The sequence below is a fragment of the Haemorhous mexicanus genome, chromosome 14 (genome assembly GCF_027477595.1).
Source record: "Haemorhous mexicanus isolate bHaeMex1 chromosome 14, bHaeMex1.pri, whole genome shotgun sequence".
Classification (NCBI taxonomy): Eukaryota; Metazoa; Chordata; class Aves; order Passeriformes; family Fringillidae; genus Haemorhous; species Haemorhous mexicanus.
Window position 1 is genome coordinate 8,494,271 of NC_082354.1, and position 16,802 is coordinate 8,511,072.

General features: G+C 52.0%; 1 protein-coding gene across 2 annotated transcripts in view; it reads right to left on the reverse strand.

Moving 5' to 3' along the window:
- Positions 1-16,503, reverse strand: part of CD99L2 (CD99 molecule like 2) — a 30,692-nt gene extending 14,189 nt beyond the window's left edge. For both annotated transcript variants that reach the window (XM_059859199.1, XM_059859198.1), the window contains exons 1-2: positions 16,379-16,503; positions 715-780 (exon numbers count right to left, since the gene is read on the reverse strand). In XM_059859199.1, coding sequence (XP_059715182.1) covers positions 715-780; positions 16,379-16,436 — 124 coding nt within the window. In that variant the 5' untranslated portion in view covers positions 16,437-16,503. The remainder of the gene's footprint in view (positions 1-714; positions 781-16,378) is intronic.
- Positions 16,504-16,802: the final 299 nt, after the last annotated feature.

Genomic DNA, 16,802 nt, shown 5'->3' on the forward strand with positions numbered 1-16,802 from the left:
GGGGAGCAAATGGAGCCAGAGATGAGTGTGGGTGCACAGTGGCCTTGGGCTCAGCCCTTGGCACTGGGGTAAGGCAGGTGACATTTCCCAGGGAGGGAGATGAGCCTCCTCCCATCCCTCAGCTGCTGTGCTGGCAGTTAGGTTTTGTCCTTGGCATGTAAAACACCAAAATACTGAATGCTGAATGCCAGCAGTGGGGCACCCCTGAGGAAGTGAGTTTCCTTCGACTGGGCTACACTGGAACCCCAGTGAGGCAGAGCAGTGCCCCTGGGCACTGTGAGCTTTCCTGGGCACCAAACTGCAATGGCAGCAGGGCAGGAGCCAGCACTGCCCCTGCCTGGCTGGGCACAGCGAGCTGCCCTCCCCAGTTGGGAGGGATTGCATGATGGCTCCAGGCCTGCTGCTAGGCATTACTGAGGCAGGCAAGGAACCAAAGGGCAAGCTCAGTGCCACTGCTACCTCAGAGCACTGCGTGCTCTGCCTCTGTGGCTCCTCACAGGAGCCAGCAAGCAAAGGGCGCCTGGTCAGCAGGCAGCTTCTCCAGGACTGTCCCCAGCTCCACCTGTCCAACCCAGACCCTGTGTCTCCCAGGCAGAGAGGATGAGGCAGGTGTATCCTCTACCACCCTCTCACCAGCATCAGATCCCAAAGAACAAATTGCATCTATTACCATCTGTTTTCTCCTCTTTAAAACAATGCATAAATGTGACTTACGTCGCCTGGTGACGGGATCAAACAGGGCATCCTCTAGTTTGAAGTCGTCTGTGTCATCCCCATGACCTGGAGACAAAGAATCAGCACTGGCTGTACTCACTCCACACAGAGTAAACCACCTTTAAATAAGGCATGGCTAGACTTGTTTGCTCAAATGGCTGTTTTTTGCTGGTTTTTTCGAAGTCTGACCCAACACTGGTGATGAGGAAGACATCAGCCCTCTCCAAATGCTGTGACTGTTAAGTGCAGGGCAGCCATCTCTGGATTTTCCATTTGTCTGCCCCAATGGATGTGGTACAAAGACACATGTTATGCTTAGATTTGTCAAGGAGAACCTACCAATTCATCTCTTGAGCTGCCACTCATCTCTGGCTGTGCTCACGATTATATGATTGCTAAATTCCATGAAAATGCTGGGACAGTGCAGACAAATTTGGAGGCAAACAAAAAAGCCCTATGCCCCTCTTCTTCTCAAGTGCCTTCCAACATCAAAGGCTTTGCATAAAAAAGCTGTTGCTGGCTGCCAAGCACGACTTAGCATTTCAGAGGCAGCCTGTATCATTCTGCCTTGGAAATGTGAACCAGGATGAAACCCCCATCCCAGGGATATACGTGACAGGCACAGGCAGATTTTTTTGTTAGAGATGCCTCACCACAACTCCAGTCCCATATCCCAGGGATAACTCAGGGCTACATCATGTTCTGCTGCAACAGGGCCAGCTAATCCTTCCTTTCTCAGTCTCTTTTTTGCGTGGCATTAATTACTGTTGACTTACCCTAGTTCTGAATGTATTTGTCTTGATAAATTCATGCTTTTACATCTCGGAGCATGCTGAGTAATTAATATCCTTTGGGTTTGCTAAGTACTGCAGCACTGCAAGAGAACATTAAAATGGCTTTCCTCTTATTCCTACTGCTAAATGGATTTAGCTATTGCCACCTGAGCTCCAGCATGCTTCATGAATAAATTTAAAGCTTTACTGACAAGGACAATAACAATGGGAAGGCACCAGTCCATCACAAAGCAGGTATCAGCGTTTCAGTGAAAAACTTCACTGAGAGTGGTCACTAAGTACTGCAACAGCTGCAGCTCGGGTTCCACTCACTCACACATCACCTCTCATCTCATCTGCTGCCTGTGAAGCACACTCAGCAGCCCTGAGGGGATGGATGTGATCTGTGTGCAGGGGCAGGGGCAGGGGCTGGGAAGGCGCTGTGGGCTTCTCCCCCCCCAGCAAAGGCTGGACACGAGGTGCTGCTGGAGGGGGTGAGTACAGAATGAGTGTCCCAGCCCACACCGTGTTTGTCATCGGGCTGAACGATGCCAACGCCTCCCTGCAGCCTGGAGGGACAGCCAGCAGCAGGCGAGGCAGGGAACATCCCTGTGAAATCCACAGGGAGAGGCACATGGAAGAGCCTCCTGCTCAGCACAGCAGGGCAGTGTCTGTCACCTTCAGCCTCCCTCCATGCCTCTCTCATCCCTTCCCAAAATCTTTCCCTCTCGGGCCTTATTGCTGGTGAAATATTCGCACTGTGAGACAGGCATTGCTCTCCTGCTCTGAGAGCCTGGGTGAAGCTGCAGAGTTAACAAGTGGTCTGTCAGTGCAAAGGAGCAAAGTTAAAAATGTGCAAGACCATCCACAGTGCTGGAAAACACCTGCCCAGCTCCAGGGCTTGCAAAGGGGGCTGCCAAACCACCAACATCCCTGCTGAGACTCAAAACACTCATCACTGTGCTGGCCAACTGCACCAGCCTTGTCAGTCTGACAGTTTCATGCAGTCTTCCTTTTCCAGAATGGCTCTTTCCCCAGTCTTTACTGGATTTCCAGGAACTAACAGGACTCCATAATTTTTGTCTTTCTACATAAAAGCAGGCTTAAAAATAGGCAGAAAGGGAAACCCACGTTGTGTCTCTGGTGGTATGAAAAGCATTACCAGCCCGAAGGAGGAAAATGTTCTGTCACCATGTGAGCTGGCAGGAGGGACGTGGTGGCAGCACCAACTCGCAGCAATATGCCAGGAGACTCCCTTCCCTCTCCCTCTGCTCTCCATGATTAAGTCAATATCAAGGCACTGACTTGCTGCATGCTGAGCCCTGTGTTAGTGTACCCTGCCCATGCTTTGCCTTAGTGCAGGAGCCCAAATGCTGAGTGCAGGAGTGGACAGCTGTGGGGTGTGTGCAGCTCACACGCTCTAATGAAGGGCTTTAGGGGTTGTGGCACTGCACAGAGATGTCCCCCCAGTGGGGACAGGGGCCTGGCAGGGACCATAGTGTCCCAAAAAATGGGCTCCCTCCTCCTGGCTTTGGGGGGCTCACTGGACCTGCCAGCTGAGAAGCACTTACAGCCCCCCTGGGTTTGGTGACAGCTCCCTTGCCAACTTTCCCTGCGGTATGAGAGGAGAGTGCCCCCTCCAAAACCCCTCTCCAAAGAGCCAGCTGGCCCCAAGGGGGAGAGCATTCCTCTCAGGGCCCTCCATCCTCATGGGACTGAGGTAAACAACAACTGCTGCAGAGTCCTGGGCTGGAGCTGCATCCTGGGGATTTTCCCTGCCCTGGTGGGAGACGTGGCAATGCTGCCCAAGTGAGGGTTGGGAAAACTGTGGATGCACTGAACTGCCCAGTAAAACCCTCCCACGGAGCGGCAGTGCTTGGCACAGCCCAGTACCCAGGGCATCCCCAACACTGCCCCTGGCAAACCAACATCCTTTTCCAGATTCCCCAGGTGTTAGCAAGGATTAATAACAGATTGCCAGTTAATTGAAGCTGACAACACCTGTATTTCATGCAAAGGGTGTTACAGAGATGGAGCAGACCTTTTATAGATCAATAACTGAGCACTGCTGTCACGGACTCCCCTGCTCGCTCCAACAGGTAAGACTGGAATGCTCTCCTCATTCTTTTACTCTGTTATTAAGTGGTAACAAACCTGGTACTTCATGGCCAGACACTGGAAACCCCACTAGCTCTTGGTATGTGTGTTCACCATGCACATGCAGTTTTTTGGAGGCAGCACTGCCACTCCCTGCACTGGCCTGTGCAATCCCTTTGCTCCTGGGGCCACTGCTCCACAGTCACTGCAGGAGTGGAGCTTCCAAAGCCCACTGATGGGAACTCATGCACAGCACAGAGTATCTTTACAGTAGTGGTTTATACTCCTTGGGAGAGCTTGGGGCCCATACCCACACATGAGCACTCACAAGCTGCTGAGCTGCAGCAGAGTTTTGTCTGTGATGCCCATGGAGCAGAGTCAGGGCTGTGAATGGCCTGACATGCCACCTTCCCCATAGGACACCCCCACCCACACCTGTTACAGGGCCACAGCAGCAGTGATACACAAACCCCCCCTTTTGCTGGTTGCTCAGCGTTGGGGAGCAGTAAGGGATCCTTGTCAGGGCTGATGACTAGGCTAGTTTGGGTTACTTTTTTCCCTATCCTTGCACTGGGTCTTTGGAATAACTCTGCTCTTTGGCTGCTGGGAGAAAACACACATCCCCTGGGGCAACTGGGGGCAATTCCAGCCCTGTGTGCCACCAGCCAGGGGCAGTGGAGCACCCAAGGGACTGCAGCTCTATGGTGAGGAGGGAATAGGCAAATGAGATATGCTTTCCCTATTTTTATTTAATCTGGCAATCCACAGAGACCAAGCTGGGACATCACATGGCACCTAATATGAATCCCCCAAAGCCAGAATGGGGAAGGGGGGGGACCCCAAGGCTGCAGCTGTGTCCAGCAGAAGCTGTGTAACAGGGTTATGGCCGAGCCAGCACTGCAGACTCCCCCACCTCTTGCTGAGTCCCCTTGCCTTGCTAGGGGTACTTTTAATCAGAGCTAGCTGCTCTTTGAAGGTAGAAGGGTTTTGTGCCTTAATGTATTCTCTCCTCATTATTTTCTGTAGCAGGCAGCTCAAACACACAATTGTACTCGTCAGCTTTTTAGGTTTTACAATTATATATATATTCTAATTAAGCCCCTCTGTTTGACAAAGCTTGAATTACAGTATCATAATTCACACCCAGGATATTGCCAGGCCGTCTGCAGCACTCAGAGCGAGGTGTATTCCATTTTTAGCAGCAGCCCACGGATCTCTTTGTGCAGTATATGTGTGTTTAGCTTCCCTGGGAATAGAGAGCTGCGACGGCACGAGATTGACAGCCCGGGAGATTATGGGAGAATGCAAAGCAGGTACAAGGGCAGCAGAAAGTAATTCCAACTGCCTGACTTCCATGCTGCAGGCTGGGTGGGCACTGCATCCACCTTAGGAGCAACACAGAGGGCGGGGGAGCAGGAGGAAAGCAGGAGAGCAAGTACTGTGGTAGCCAAAAGGGTGTCCCCAGTGACCAACCTCATCTTTTTGCTCCAAGTTATGATGTTGGCACACGTGGGTGGGTGGGCCTGAGGTTGGGCACCCACAGCTGTGCTGGCACCTCTGGGCAGGGCACTGGGGAAGGAGGGGTTTGGGGGCAGAGCTGTATTGTTGGACCTCTGGGGTGCATCCTCGCAGTGGGGTTTCTGCCATCTCAGCAGAGACACACCCCAAAAGTCTGTGGGGAGTAAACAGCTGCTCCCCCATGGGCATGGGTCTGCCCTGCTGCCACACTGAGTGTCCCCAGGGACCTCTCCTGGGGCAGGTGACACCACAACACCACCGGCCAGAGCAGATCCTAGTCTGGACAGAGCAGAGCTTTGGAATCATCAGTGCCTCCCCCACTGCTGTCTGGGCACTGGCCCCTGCCACTGCCAAATGGGTGGGAAATTTACTTGTGAATCCCAAATTCTTGCTGACTGCTAAGGCCAAAGCACAGCTCCATGTGTGTAGGGAGAGCAGCACTCCTTGGAGCTGGGGTGTCACAGACAGTCTCTGGTAGCACTGCTGCTGGAGCAGGTGGCTAAAGGCAGTGCCTGTGCAGCTGCACTGCTCCCTGCAGAGAGGCCAGGCTGCCTCCTCAGCACAGACCTCCTCCTCAAGGTAGCTGTGCCTTGAAAAGCAGACTTTGAACTTCCAATTTATCTCCTCAGCTGCTGCCAGGGAAGACTGGCTTCCCTGCACAAACAAGCTGTCAGCTGCCCACCAGGGCAAGGGGTGGAAGGGCTCTGCTGGGAAGCAAAGAATGGGAGAAACCCTTGCACTCACCCCAGCAGTGGGACCAACAGCTGATGCTGGGGATAACACAACCCAGCCCAGGGCATGACCAGTAAAGAGCAGTGGGACACATTCCCCCAGCTGGGATGACCCCTGCTCCTTGCAGAGGATGAGGGAATGCTGCTGTCCTTGCTCTCTATTCTCAGTGAAACATTTTGATTTTCAGAAGTACTAATCAAAAATCACTCTTGATTATGGCAAAAACAACCTCTGCTGAATTTTTTTTTTTAATGCAATTAACAAGGGTGTATGGTAATTCCAAGCAATCTCGCTCTTGAGATTAAAGGAAAGCCTGCCAGGAAGCACATGAATAAAGCTTTAAGATGAGAATTTGCATAATGAAGACTTTCTCTTTGTGGAGGGACTGATGATGGTTGTATTTGAAACCTATTAAGGGAAATGCCTAAAAGCCTCCACTACAGCCAGAGCACTGCTGTCCTGACCCGTGCAGTGCCCACGCTGCCCTCAGGCCCCTGCTGGGAACCTCAGCCCCACCACAACCCCAGCTCTGCCCCTTCCTCCAGCCAGTGCCCCAGGACAGGCCAGGAGAGGCAGCACAGCCCCAGTGCAAGCTCTGAAGTCTGCAGCTCAGGACAACACACCTCACTTGGGCCCCAAGCCACAGCATTACACCGTGATTCTGTGGGGCAGCTGCATGAGAAGCAGGTGTCTGCTGCAACTTGATTTCAAGGCTTACTAGGAATAATAAAAATTATTTGGGAGTGGTACCCAGTAAGCTCTACCTCTACCCAGCAGGAGTGATGGAGCTGGTGAGCAAAACCAGCCTGCATCAGGCTCCTTCCCAGCAGACATCACTGGCACCATGATGTGGGGCAGGGCCAGAAGGGCATCTCTGGTTAGCAGGTGAGCCCTCACTGGGACCTGCCTGGCCACCTCTGGATGCCCAAGGGATGCAGTGTCCATCCAGCCTGCACCATGCTGAGGGCTGCACAAAGGTCTGAAGGGATCTTCTCCTCACCTGCTGTGGAAGGACAGACCTACAGCTTGCTTTCAAAGCACTAGAAGAAGCAGCACCAGCCTGCATGCCCTGCCATGTCCCACAGCCCCAGGGGAGAAGCTAGAGCTCAGGCTGTGCTGCCAAGACCATACCAGGAGCTGCCAGCAGGTCCCTCTGCAGACACCAGACAAAAAAACACAGCAGGGAGGAGTTTTTCATCTGCTGCCCTCTTGCACAGCCTTTCCACTCCTCCACAGCAAGATTTAAAACCCCAGAGGGAAGTGCCCTTGACTTGTCTTTGCCAACAGCTGCATCTGGTAACTGGCTGGCACAGAGCCTATTTACCAGCACAGAGGCTGCAAGGAACCCTTGAAAGATGAGGGTCCCTGCCACAGACAAACACCTCCCAGTGCCAGCAGCAACCCTGAACAGCTCTGAGGGAAAGCAAAGCCCCATCGAGGTCAGCAGGACCAAAGCCAGGAAAGGCTTTGCATGGGGGTTTCCCATGGAATGCCTTGGGCTGGCAGCTGATGGCCAGGTCTGCCCCATCTCTGGCTCCACAGCAGTGTCCTCTCTCTGACCTCACATGAAACAAATGTTACAGCAGCTCTTCCATCACAGGATGGTCCCAGACCAGGTAGTCCTGCTCTAGCAACACAAGATAATAAACAGTTTTCTTCAGTATGAGCACTCAAAGCTTTACAGGTTTCCAGGGCTCTCTGCCATCTCAGTGCATGGAGCAGGTGATGTTTTCTAAGCAACTTTAATATGATAGCAGTTCTTTGAGGTTTGTGTCGAAGAGAGCTCTGCCACAGCACTGCCAAAACCTGCTTTCAATTAGCCCCAGATCAATTGCACCCGGAGCAAAAGGCTGAAAGGTTTAGAGCAGACATATTTAAGGTTCCTCCCCTCCTGGGGCATGCCTCAGCCCAGCTCTGTACCTGGGCTGAGGATGGGGTGATGCACAACTTTCTGTGCCTGAAGTGGGTACCAGGACATTGCAGCTGAGGACTAGGAGGGCAGGAAGAGTTCAGCCTGTCCCAGACCTCACAGGAGCTCTACAAACCTCTGACCCTCCCTGGGACTGTGGGAAAATGCCCCAGGTGTAACCCTCAATAACTTAAAGATGTATCTTATAAGAAAGGGAGTTGGTTTTCCTTTCCACTTTCTTGCTGTTTGTTTGGGGATTTTTAAAGGAAGAACAAGGTATGTACCGAAAGGGGAAAGAATGTGGACAGCATTGTTATTTTATTCCCACACCCCAACAGCTTTGCAAGAGGCTAAGGGGAAATTAGCACTGAACCACCTGCACAGGATGGAGAATGGTTAAAGATGACTTTTCAGTGATGAAAAAAAAAACAAGAGTGTCACCCTGGGCTCAGGTTTGTCCCCACCAGATGCTGTGTGCAGGCCTCTGGTGGGGACAAACTGGAGGGTGGGCTGCACCCGCCTCCTGATGACAAGCAGGAAAGAGCCAAGGCCTTTCCTGCTCCTCATCCACCAGCAAGAGGCTCCACAAGGAGCTGGGAGGGGACACAGCCAGGACAGCTGACCCCAGCTGAGCCAGGGGATATCCCATCATATGGCACCAGCTCAGCACAGAAATCTGGGGAGGAGGAGGAAGGGGGGGATGCTTGGAGTGATGGTGTTTGCCTTCCTGAGTCACTGTTACAGGTGATGGAGCCCTGCTGTCCTGGGGATGGCTGAGCACCTGCCTGCCATGGGAAGTGGGCAATGAGCCCCTTGGTTTGCCTCACCTGTTACACTGCCTTTATCCAACCCATGCGTTTTCCCACTTTTACCCTTCCAGTTCTCTCCCCCATCCCAATGTAGGGGATGTGAGCAAATGGCTGTGTGGGGCTGAGCTGCCAGCTGGGATTACACAACAGCTGCTTCCATGTTTTCCTGCCTGCTGTCCACCCAGAAAGATTACAATGTACACTCACATTAGCCATATGATTTCTACTTGCACATTAAGTAATGGCTATGAATTTGTCTATTGCCAAAGATGCCTGTTCATCAACCAGGCAACAAATTGTGGCACGAAAGCATTTTGTTCATAACTCAGTGCAGGAACAACTGATGACAAAGTCAGTGATGAAGGAGCCCAAAGAAAACTGAAGCAGGAGATTAAATGCTTATCACCTGATTCCCAGTGGAAAAAGATGGCTCTCATCAGATAAAGATCAAGAGGAGGTGCTGTAGTTAAAAGTAGGTAAATAGGGAATTACAGAGTAAAAATGCTGGCTCATCACCTGGTATGTGATGCTCCTGTCATACAGTGCTATTTAAAATCAGAAGCAGAGCAGTAGAGGGAAGGAAGACTCGGGTAATGCTGACAGATGGAGCAGGGCTCTGGGAGCATGGGGGGCTCAGTTTGCTCCTGTGGCCGAGAGCATCTGTGGGTCCGGTCACCGCAGGGCTCCCGCCTGGCCACTGCTGTCCCCGCCTCCCCACAGCCCCTCCCAGTGCAAACGGGGGCTGTTCGGGTCAGGTGGGGAGAGCTGAGAGCCCAGCCTGTGCTGCTCGCTGTCTGCACCCCCCGACCACCCACACTCCCGCTGTGCTCCGGGTCGTGCGGCTCTGCTGCCCCGGGAGCATCCCTGATCCAGGTGGAGCTGCCACGGGAAGGAACCAGCACGGAGAGACAGCAGGGTGGGGGGCTGCGCCCTCCAAGTAGGAAGCAGCAACAGAGATCTGCTGGAGATAATTCTGAGCAGGTGGTGCAGGAACTGGTGGTGATTTTTAACCACCCAGCCGGCAGCTGTGAGACCACCCCTCCTGGCTCGCCCACGGCGAGGGAAGCTGTGCCACATCCCTCAGCCTTTTCCAACAGCTTGTGTTCAATAAGGTGAGTTTGGCTCCTTGCTTTCACAGAGGGGTCCGGAGAAGTCTCTGAAAAGGGGAGTTTGGGGTGTGTATTCAGCTTCTGCTGCTTCCCATGCCCAGCACATGCTGCATCCCCATCACCGGGGACCAGGTTCTGAATAGACAGAGCCCTCTGTGCTATTAATGTGGCATGAAACAATTTAAACATAGAACTATACTCAGTGAGTTCAAAGAGAAGTCCAGCAACAGGTCTCTTGCTCTCTCTGACCCTGCTTGGAGAGGAAATAGCACCAACACTTGCAAACCCAACTAACTGTCTGCAAACTGTTGTGGTTCTGAGATTTTCTCCGTGAAAGTATGAATAATTCACTTAGTTAAGACCATCATTACAAAAAAAAGAAAGAATGAATACACTGTCTTTTCAAATATATGTTTAACCTCACTTAAAAATGCTCTATTTTCTGCACGAGGTGAAAGACTTGTTTGGTATCTGTGGGTGTTTTTAAAAGCATAATGAGGTCAAGGCTCAGTGCTGTCCTGGGGTGGGGGGGAGTGCTGGTTGGAAATAACACATTCCAGTTTCCTCAGATAATTACACAGAACTACATGGCATGGGCTCAGTGTCTCTGCACAGTGCAAGAGACAGGCTGGCACCAGCAGCAGTAGCTGGGGCCTGGTGAGTGGGGCCAGGCTGAACACCCACCCCAGCGGAAGCCCCTGGGGCAGAAGCCAGCCTGTGGCTTGGTCACAAAGCAGGGGCTCAGAGCAGGCTGGCAGCAGCTGGAAACAGCATGCTGGGTGGGATGGGATGGTTTGGTTTTGGGGGGTTACAACCTCTTCTGCCTAGCACTGCATTGGCATAAGGCTGCATGGCGATTTTAGGTTGCACTTTAGGAGGAATTTCTTCACTGAAAGGGTGAGGAAACACTGGAATGGACTACCCAAGGAGATGGTGGAGGCACTGTCCCTGGAGATGTTTGAGACTAATGTGGCACTCAGTGCCGTGGTGTGGCTGACGTGGCGGTTGTTGGTCACAGGTTGGACTCAACGACCTCACAGGTCCTTTCTGAGCTTATTGATTCTGTGATTTTCTGGTCAAAAGAACTTCCAGAGTGAGAAAATGTGCCAGGGTGAAGTTGCACCAATTCTGTGTCTTTCTACTTCTTCAGGCTCTGTAGTGGAAACTAAGCAAAGCTCCAAAAGGAAGACTGTGTACCGGATGGCAGGAGGGGACCTGGGGAGGTTTCTACTCTAAATGAGCCTACATTAGCCTAGCATTATTTTCACTCAGATTTTACTGTCTGGAAAAATGACCCATCCTGCAGTAGCCTGACTGGAGGTGTCTGGTCACTACAGAGATGTTCCACCAAGCTGCTCAAGATCACCCCACAGAAAGATCATATAGAGATCAGACATTAAGACAGAGGCATTCCCCAAGCTCCTACCCCTAAAAGGACACTTTTGCTAGCAGACAAAGCTTTAGAGACACAGACTAATGTGCTGTTCAAAATCTCATCAGCTATCTAACATCTGTTCTGCAGCACAAGCACCTCTTTTGCCATCCATAGCTGTGGCTGGAAATCTCTTCTGCTTGTTTAGCTTTTGCCTTCTCCCAGAGCCGCAGTTACCCCTGAGCACCCAACCTGGAGCATGTCCTTCTGAAGCAGGATTTCAGTAAGATTATTCCAATTTTGACAAGTTCTTTCAACCCAGACTTCTCTGTGCACAGGCAAAGAGAGCATTTCAAAGGGTAAGCAAAATTCTGTGCAGCTCTTTCCCCAGCACCTTGTTTGCTGGAGACAACCCTGTGCCAGCCTGCAGAGCCTTTCAATAACAGAATGATGCTGTTCTCAGTGTCACTCCTCCCTATCTGAGCCACCACCTGCAAAATCTTGCCAATGCCTCTGGTTTCACTTGCTTTGGTTTTTTTACACATGTACGTGGGGACTGCACCAGACCTTGCAGCAACCTGGCCATCTCCTTCCCTGGAGATGCTGCTCATGTGGCTGGGAAACAAAGCTCACACTCAGCATCAGCTTTCTGCCTGCGGCACCAGTTCTCCTCTCACAATAAGTTTCTGGGTTTCCTAGACAAGGCTGAAAAGCAAAGGAAAAGGATTTTGGAGTGACTGCAAGGCAGTTCCATAAATATGTATCAGCATTAACTTCACCCCCATCACTCCAGCAGGCTGAGCTCTCAGAAGATCAAACCCAAAGCTGACCCTGAGCAGCTCCACTGAAATCCCTGGGAGTGCAAGGCAGCACTCACCTCTCTCTGTGCCACGGTTTGTATCAGGACTCTGTTTTCTTCTCAAAAGCGCTGTTCCCTCAGCAGTCACGTTCCTGTGCTCTCATCCTAAATCACAGCTAGTGACTCCAGCATCTGGATCCCCAACTTTGAAGTTTCCCTTTCAAAGTCCTTTCATGTTCTACATTTTTGATGTGCTATGTTCATCTTCTCCTGCTTTCCTCTATTTGAGCACTTCCCCTGATTGTGAATTGTATCAATCAACTTACAAAGGAATTACTGCAAAGCTTTTCTCTTTGCTATCAGTGTTATGTAGTTTATTAAGCATACGTTTTGTTATTAGAGTGGCTTCGGAAGCAATGTCTAATAAAACCCCAGTTTTTCCTTTAGTTAATTGTAAAGTTAGTGCCTTAAACCTCTGGGAGACATTCCTCCAAGAAGAAAACAAATTTGGGTTTAAACCAAGTAGTTTTAAAGGTTTATTCTAGTCAGCTCAGGAGATCAATAGACACTTCTGTTTTATGTGCTTGAAGGGCTGAAATGTTTGCAACAGATCTAAGAAAAAAATCAAATTTTTGGGGGGGAGGGGGGGAACTCAGAAGTCAAACAGCAATTTCCAAACATGTTTATCACTAGGCTGGTAGAAGAAAAAAATTCTAAATACAAGTAGAACCATGGAAATTAATTATTTCCACAGCTATGTACATAAATATCTGAGCATGGCACATTTAATTAATGCATATGTGTTCAAAGATCAGAGATAATTTGTAAGAAAACCAATTTGGCTTCTCCTGCTTTGTCATACCCACTACAGACATTATCTAAGTAAAAATTATTCTTTAAATGTATTACTTTGACTCACCACTGATACCTGGTAATTATAACTTTAATAACACAATAATGTATTATAAGAAAGATTTTTAGCAGCTTTATACAACGCTGCTATCTCCTTTAGTTTCTACAACAATGCCAAACCCAGCCTTTCTGTTCTACTCAAAATAATTCCTCCCTGCAACTCTTCTGGAACATCCATGGCGAGTGACCCTAGCAAGTGAAGGGACACAGAGACACGGGGTCACCTGGCATGGCACCCCTTTTCTGCCAGCTGCATCCACAGCTGCCCAGTGCAAAACAAAGTCCAGACAGCTGAAAAAACCATCAGAAGAGATGGCTCCTTTCCGCTTTGCCCATGCCCTCCATTGGGCACTGCGGTGTGGAGCCGGTGCAGGGGAGCCGCCCGCAGGGACTGCGGCCATCTGTGCAACAGTTACACCGAGCTAATTGCACTGGCTGGTATTGCCTTCACATTTCAGTAATTGCTGAAATTGCTGGGGGGTGCTGGTAGCCACACTCGGGAGGAGAGGTGCTTTGTGAGATGCTGCCTATGAAGACATGCGTGACAACACAGCTTGTCACGCTGAGGTGGCAACTTTGGAGGACACGCCCAACTGCTCCTATCGCCGCTTGGAGAGTGAAGGTTTTCTTCAACCTTTTCTTACAAAAGGTAAAGCACAAAAACTGCACGTGCCCCTTCTGCCTGGCTTGTGAGAGGAAACCTTGTGCTCCTTCCAAAAAGCCCTCAGATGTCAAATTTGCCAGCTTTCAAAGAAAACACATCAGTGCATTCCTGTACTGGCTCATGAGACTGAGGACAGGAGAGGGGAAAACAACAAGACTGGTAAGTTTCCTGCTCGACTCTTACTGTTTTCCACAAGCATGTGGTTAACCCTGGATGACACATAAACATGAAACATAACTACATTCTGGAAAAGTCACAGAGCTGTGAATTTAAAACACCATGCAACGTTCTGGCACAGGGAATGCCAGCCTCTGGCTGCGGCCAATAGGCTTTGCAGGGTGTTTGGTTTTCTCCACCTTCTCAAAACACTTTAATGCTTCTGCCCCCCAACACACTGGGAATAGGGCAGAGTTAGCAGCACTGGCCAGTGGGTCGGGGCCCTACAAGCAGTGCCTGTTTCCAGCACTGCAGCCACAGGCAGACAGGCTGTGCGCAGAGGCAGCTTGGAGGCACAGACAGATGTGGCACAGCTATGTCTGAGAGCCCAGACAGGGCACTGAAGCACACAGCCACCAGTGAAGGGAAATGCACTAGAATGTGATCAAAGAGAAACCCAAACCTATTTTTTTTCCAATTAAAAAGTGGGGTTTGCTCCTGCTTTACTGGACAGTCACAGACAACACAAACGTCAGTCTTGTGTCAGTAGTGGAGATGGACCACAGCTGAAGGAATCACGCTAGGTACTGATTCTGTTGTTATTCTTAGTTCTTGGTAATTTGTAAATCTCTGAGCTTCTAAGAGACTGGGCTGCCCACAGCCTGCCTTCAGCACTACTGGAGCAACTGTTTCAGAACAAGAAGCCAAAAAAAAAAGAAACCCTGCTGGGGAATAGAGGCAATGAAGAAGTGTGATTTCTACTGCAGTTCTGGAGAAATGGCAGAAAATGCCCTGCCTGGGAAACCCACTGCCTTGCCACCACCTGTTCCCTTCCCGTGGGTACAGGATGATGGCAGGGAGGTTGTGCTGGTACCAAAAGGCCAGGTCGGTGCTCAGGTGGGGAAGGGCTCCCAAGGCTCTCTCAGGGTGCAGCAAAGCCGTTCCAACACATTTGGGAGGGAGGGAGGAGCAGACACCCACTCACGGGCTGGGAGAGCCGCTGCCGGGATACCCCGGAGGAGGAAGCAGAGGCCAGGTGGAAAGGCTGTGCCGCACACCAGCATCCCGGCTCGGTGTGCCCCGTGTCGGCAAGGCTCTGCACGGGAGGGGAGACAAGAGCAGAGAACTCCCCCTTGCAGTGATTGCCACAGAGAGGCAATTTAAACAGTTCGGAGAGGAGACAAAGTTAATCTTGTTCAATTACCTGCGAAGCCTCACGCTGGCAGGAATGATTCATGAATATTTCAGTGAAATTCATTTTGATACAAACACAGCCAAGGATATTAAAGACCTGGACTCTGCAGCCCAAGAGCTCCAAAACAGAATTTTTGTTTACCCACATTGCGAAAAACACAAAATGCAAATAGCTTTAGTACTGACTAACTAGGTTTTTTTTTAACCCAAAATCAAGATTATATGCACCGTCTCAGCTCAGCCTGTCAAACTGAAATCCATCAATTAAAAATGCAGCCTCTAACCTGGTCAGCATAAGCAACTCTGTACCACGCTGTTACCATTACAGGTGCACAAACAGGTAGGTACCAAATGCAAACAAGCTAATTCCAGGCTGACTCATGGAAAACCTAATCTATTCCAACAGCAAGAGCTGCTTGGCTTTCAGTTCGCTGTCTGCTTTGATGCTGAAATCTTCTAATCAGTCTGTGCTTGCCGGGTGCTTCCTGGTTAATAGCAGATTTTGTTTAGAAAAACTTTCCTGAGGCTTTTTACATAATTCTTGTCTATTTCCTCTGTATAACATTTCAAAAGACATTTCTTTTCAATTCAAACACACAGCTTTTTAAAAGTACTATTGGGTCTTTTAAAGGAGAAAAAGAGTTGTGGTAAACTTTGCATTGATTATAATTTCTTCTTCCTACTCTCCTAAAAAGAGTAGTTTATTTTTTCCATCCTAGTTGCTGCTTAGCTGGGAACGATTTCTGGGTTAGACTGTTCTGATCTACAGAAATAACAGTGGGACAAAAAAAGAGTGAGAATACAACCAGCAGCCCGACTAATTTGGGTCACACAGAGAATCCTCTAATCCAACAGCTCAGCGAGCAGACACACAAACCCAAACTCCTTTGGCGGTGACTCCATGGCTACCCTCTGTTTAGGATTAACTGAGCCCCAGGCTGCTCCAGAGCTTTATACCTGCAGCATCGTGCTTGTTAAGCATCGCTGTCACACTGTCACCAGAAGGCAGCCGCTGCGCTCCGCGATGCGTCCGTCAGCAGCACTGTCACTGCCACCTAAGGCAGGCTGGAGCCGCCCCACCTGAGGGCACGGCTGCGGGACCGGCCCCGTGGCCAAAAGGGGCAGGGGCCGGAGCCGGGCCCAGGGTGGGGGTCGGCAGAAGGAGGGGGGACAAGGATGGTCCGCGGCCCGGCCCTGATGCACGGGCTGGCACCCCGCCACCGCTGCGGGCTCGGGGTGCTCTGCGCAGGGCGGGGCCCGAAGGGGGCAGCCCCCTCCCCGAGGCGATCCCCGGGGGTGCACCCTCCCAGCCGGGGCCTGTCCTCGGGGCGCATCTCCCCGGCCCCGTGAGCCCCCTGAGGCAGGCTCCCTGCTACCGGGGGGAACATCCAGACCGAGAAGCCCCCACGGCGAGGGGGCCGCACCGCCTGCATCCCTCGGGGGCAGCATCCCTCGGGGGCCGCATCCCGCGGGGTGACCCCGGCCGGGGGCGGGGGTCCGCCGTTCCTGGGCCGAGCCCTGCACCGCGATCATGCGCACAGCTCACCGCGCCCCCCCGGGCCCCTCTCCCCCGGGCCGCCCCCTCCCGCCGCAGCCCCCGGCCCGGCCCGCCCGCCCTACCTGCGCCCAGCAGCGCGGCGAAGGCCAGCAGCAGCCCCAGGAGGCGGCGGCCGGCCATGGCGCGGCTCCGCTGCGTCTGCCGCGGGCTCAGCTCCCGTCTCCGCCGGGGCGGGACGCGGCCGTGAGGGGCGGGCGCTCCGAGCCACCGCCCCCCGCCCTCCCCGCCGGGCCGCGTCCCCGCCCGGCCCCGCGCAGCGCAGGGGGTGTCTGCGGGAGAGCCGAGGGGGTGTCTGGAGGAGACCCGCGGGCCCGGAACACGGCCGAGTCCCGGCACCCGCCGCCCTTTGCCTCTCGCCGAAAACGCGGCCCCGGCGCGCATCCTTCCGCCACATCGGCGTCAGTGCCGCATCTGCCCACCCGAGCGGGGAGATGCGGGCAGCAAACAGCGGTGGGGGACGCGCAGGGAACGAGGGAGGGTTTGGGA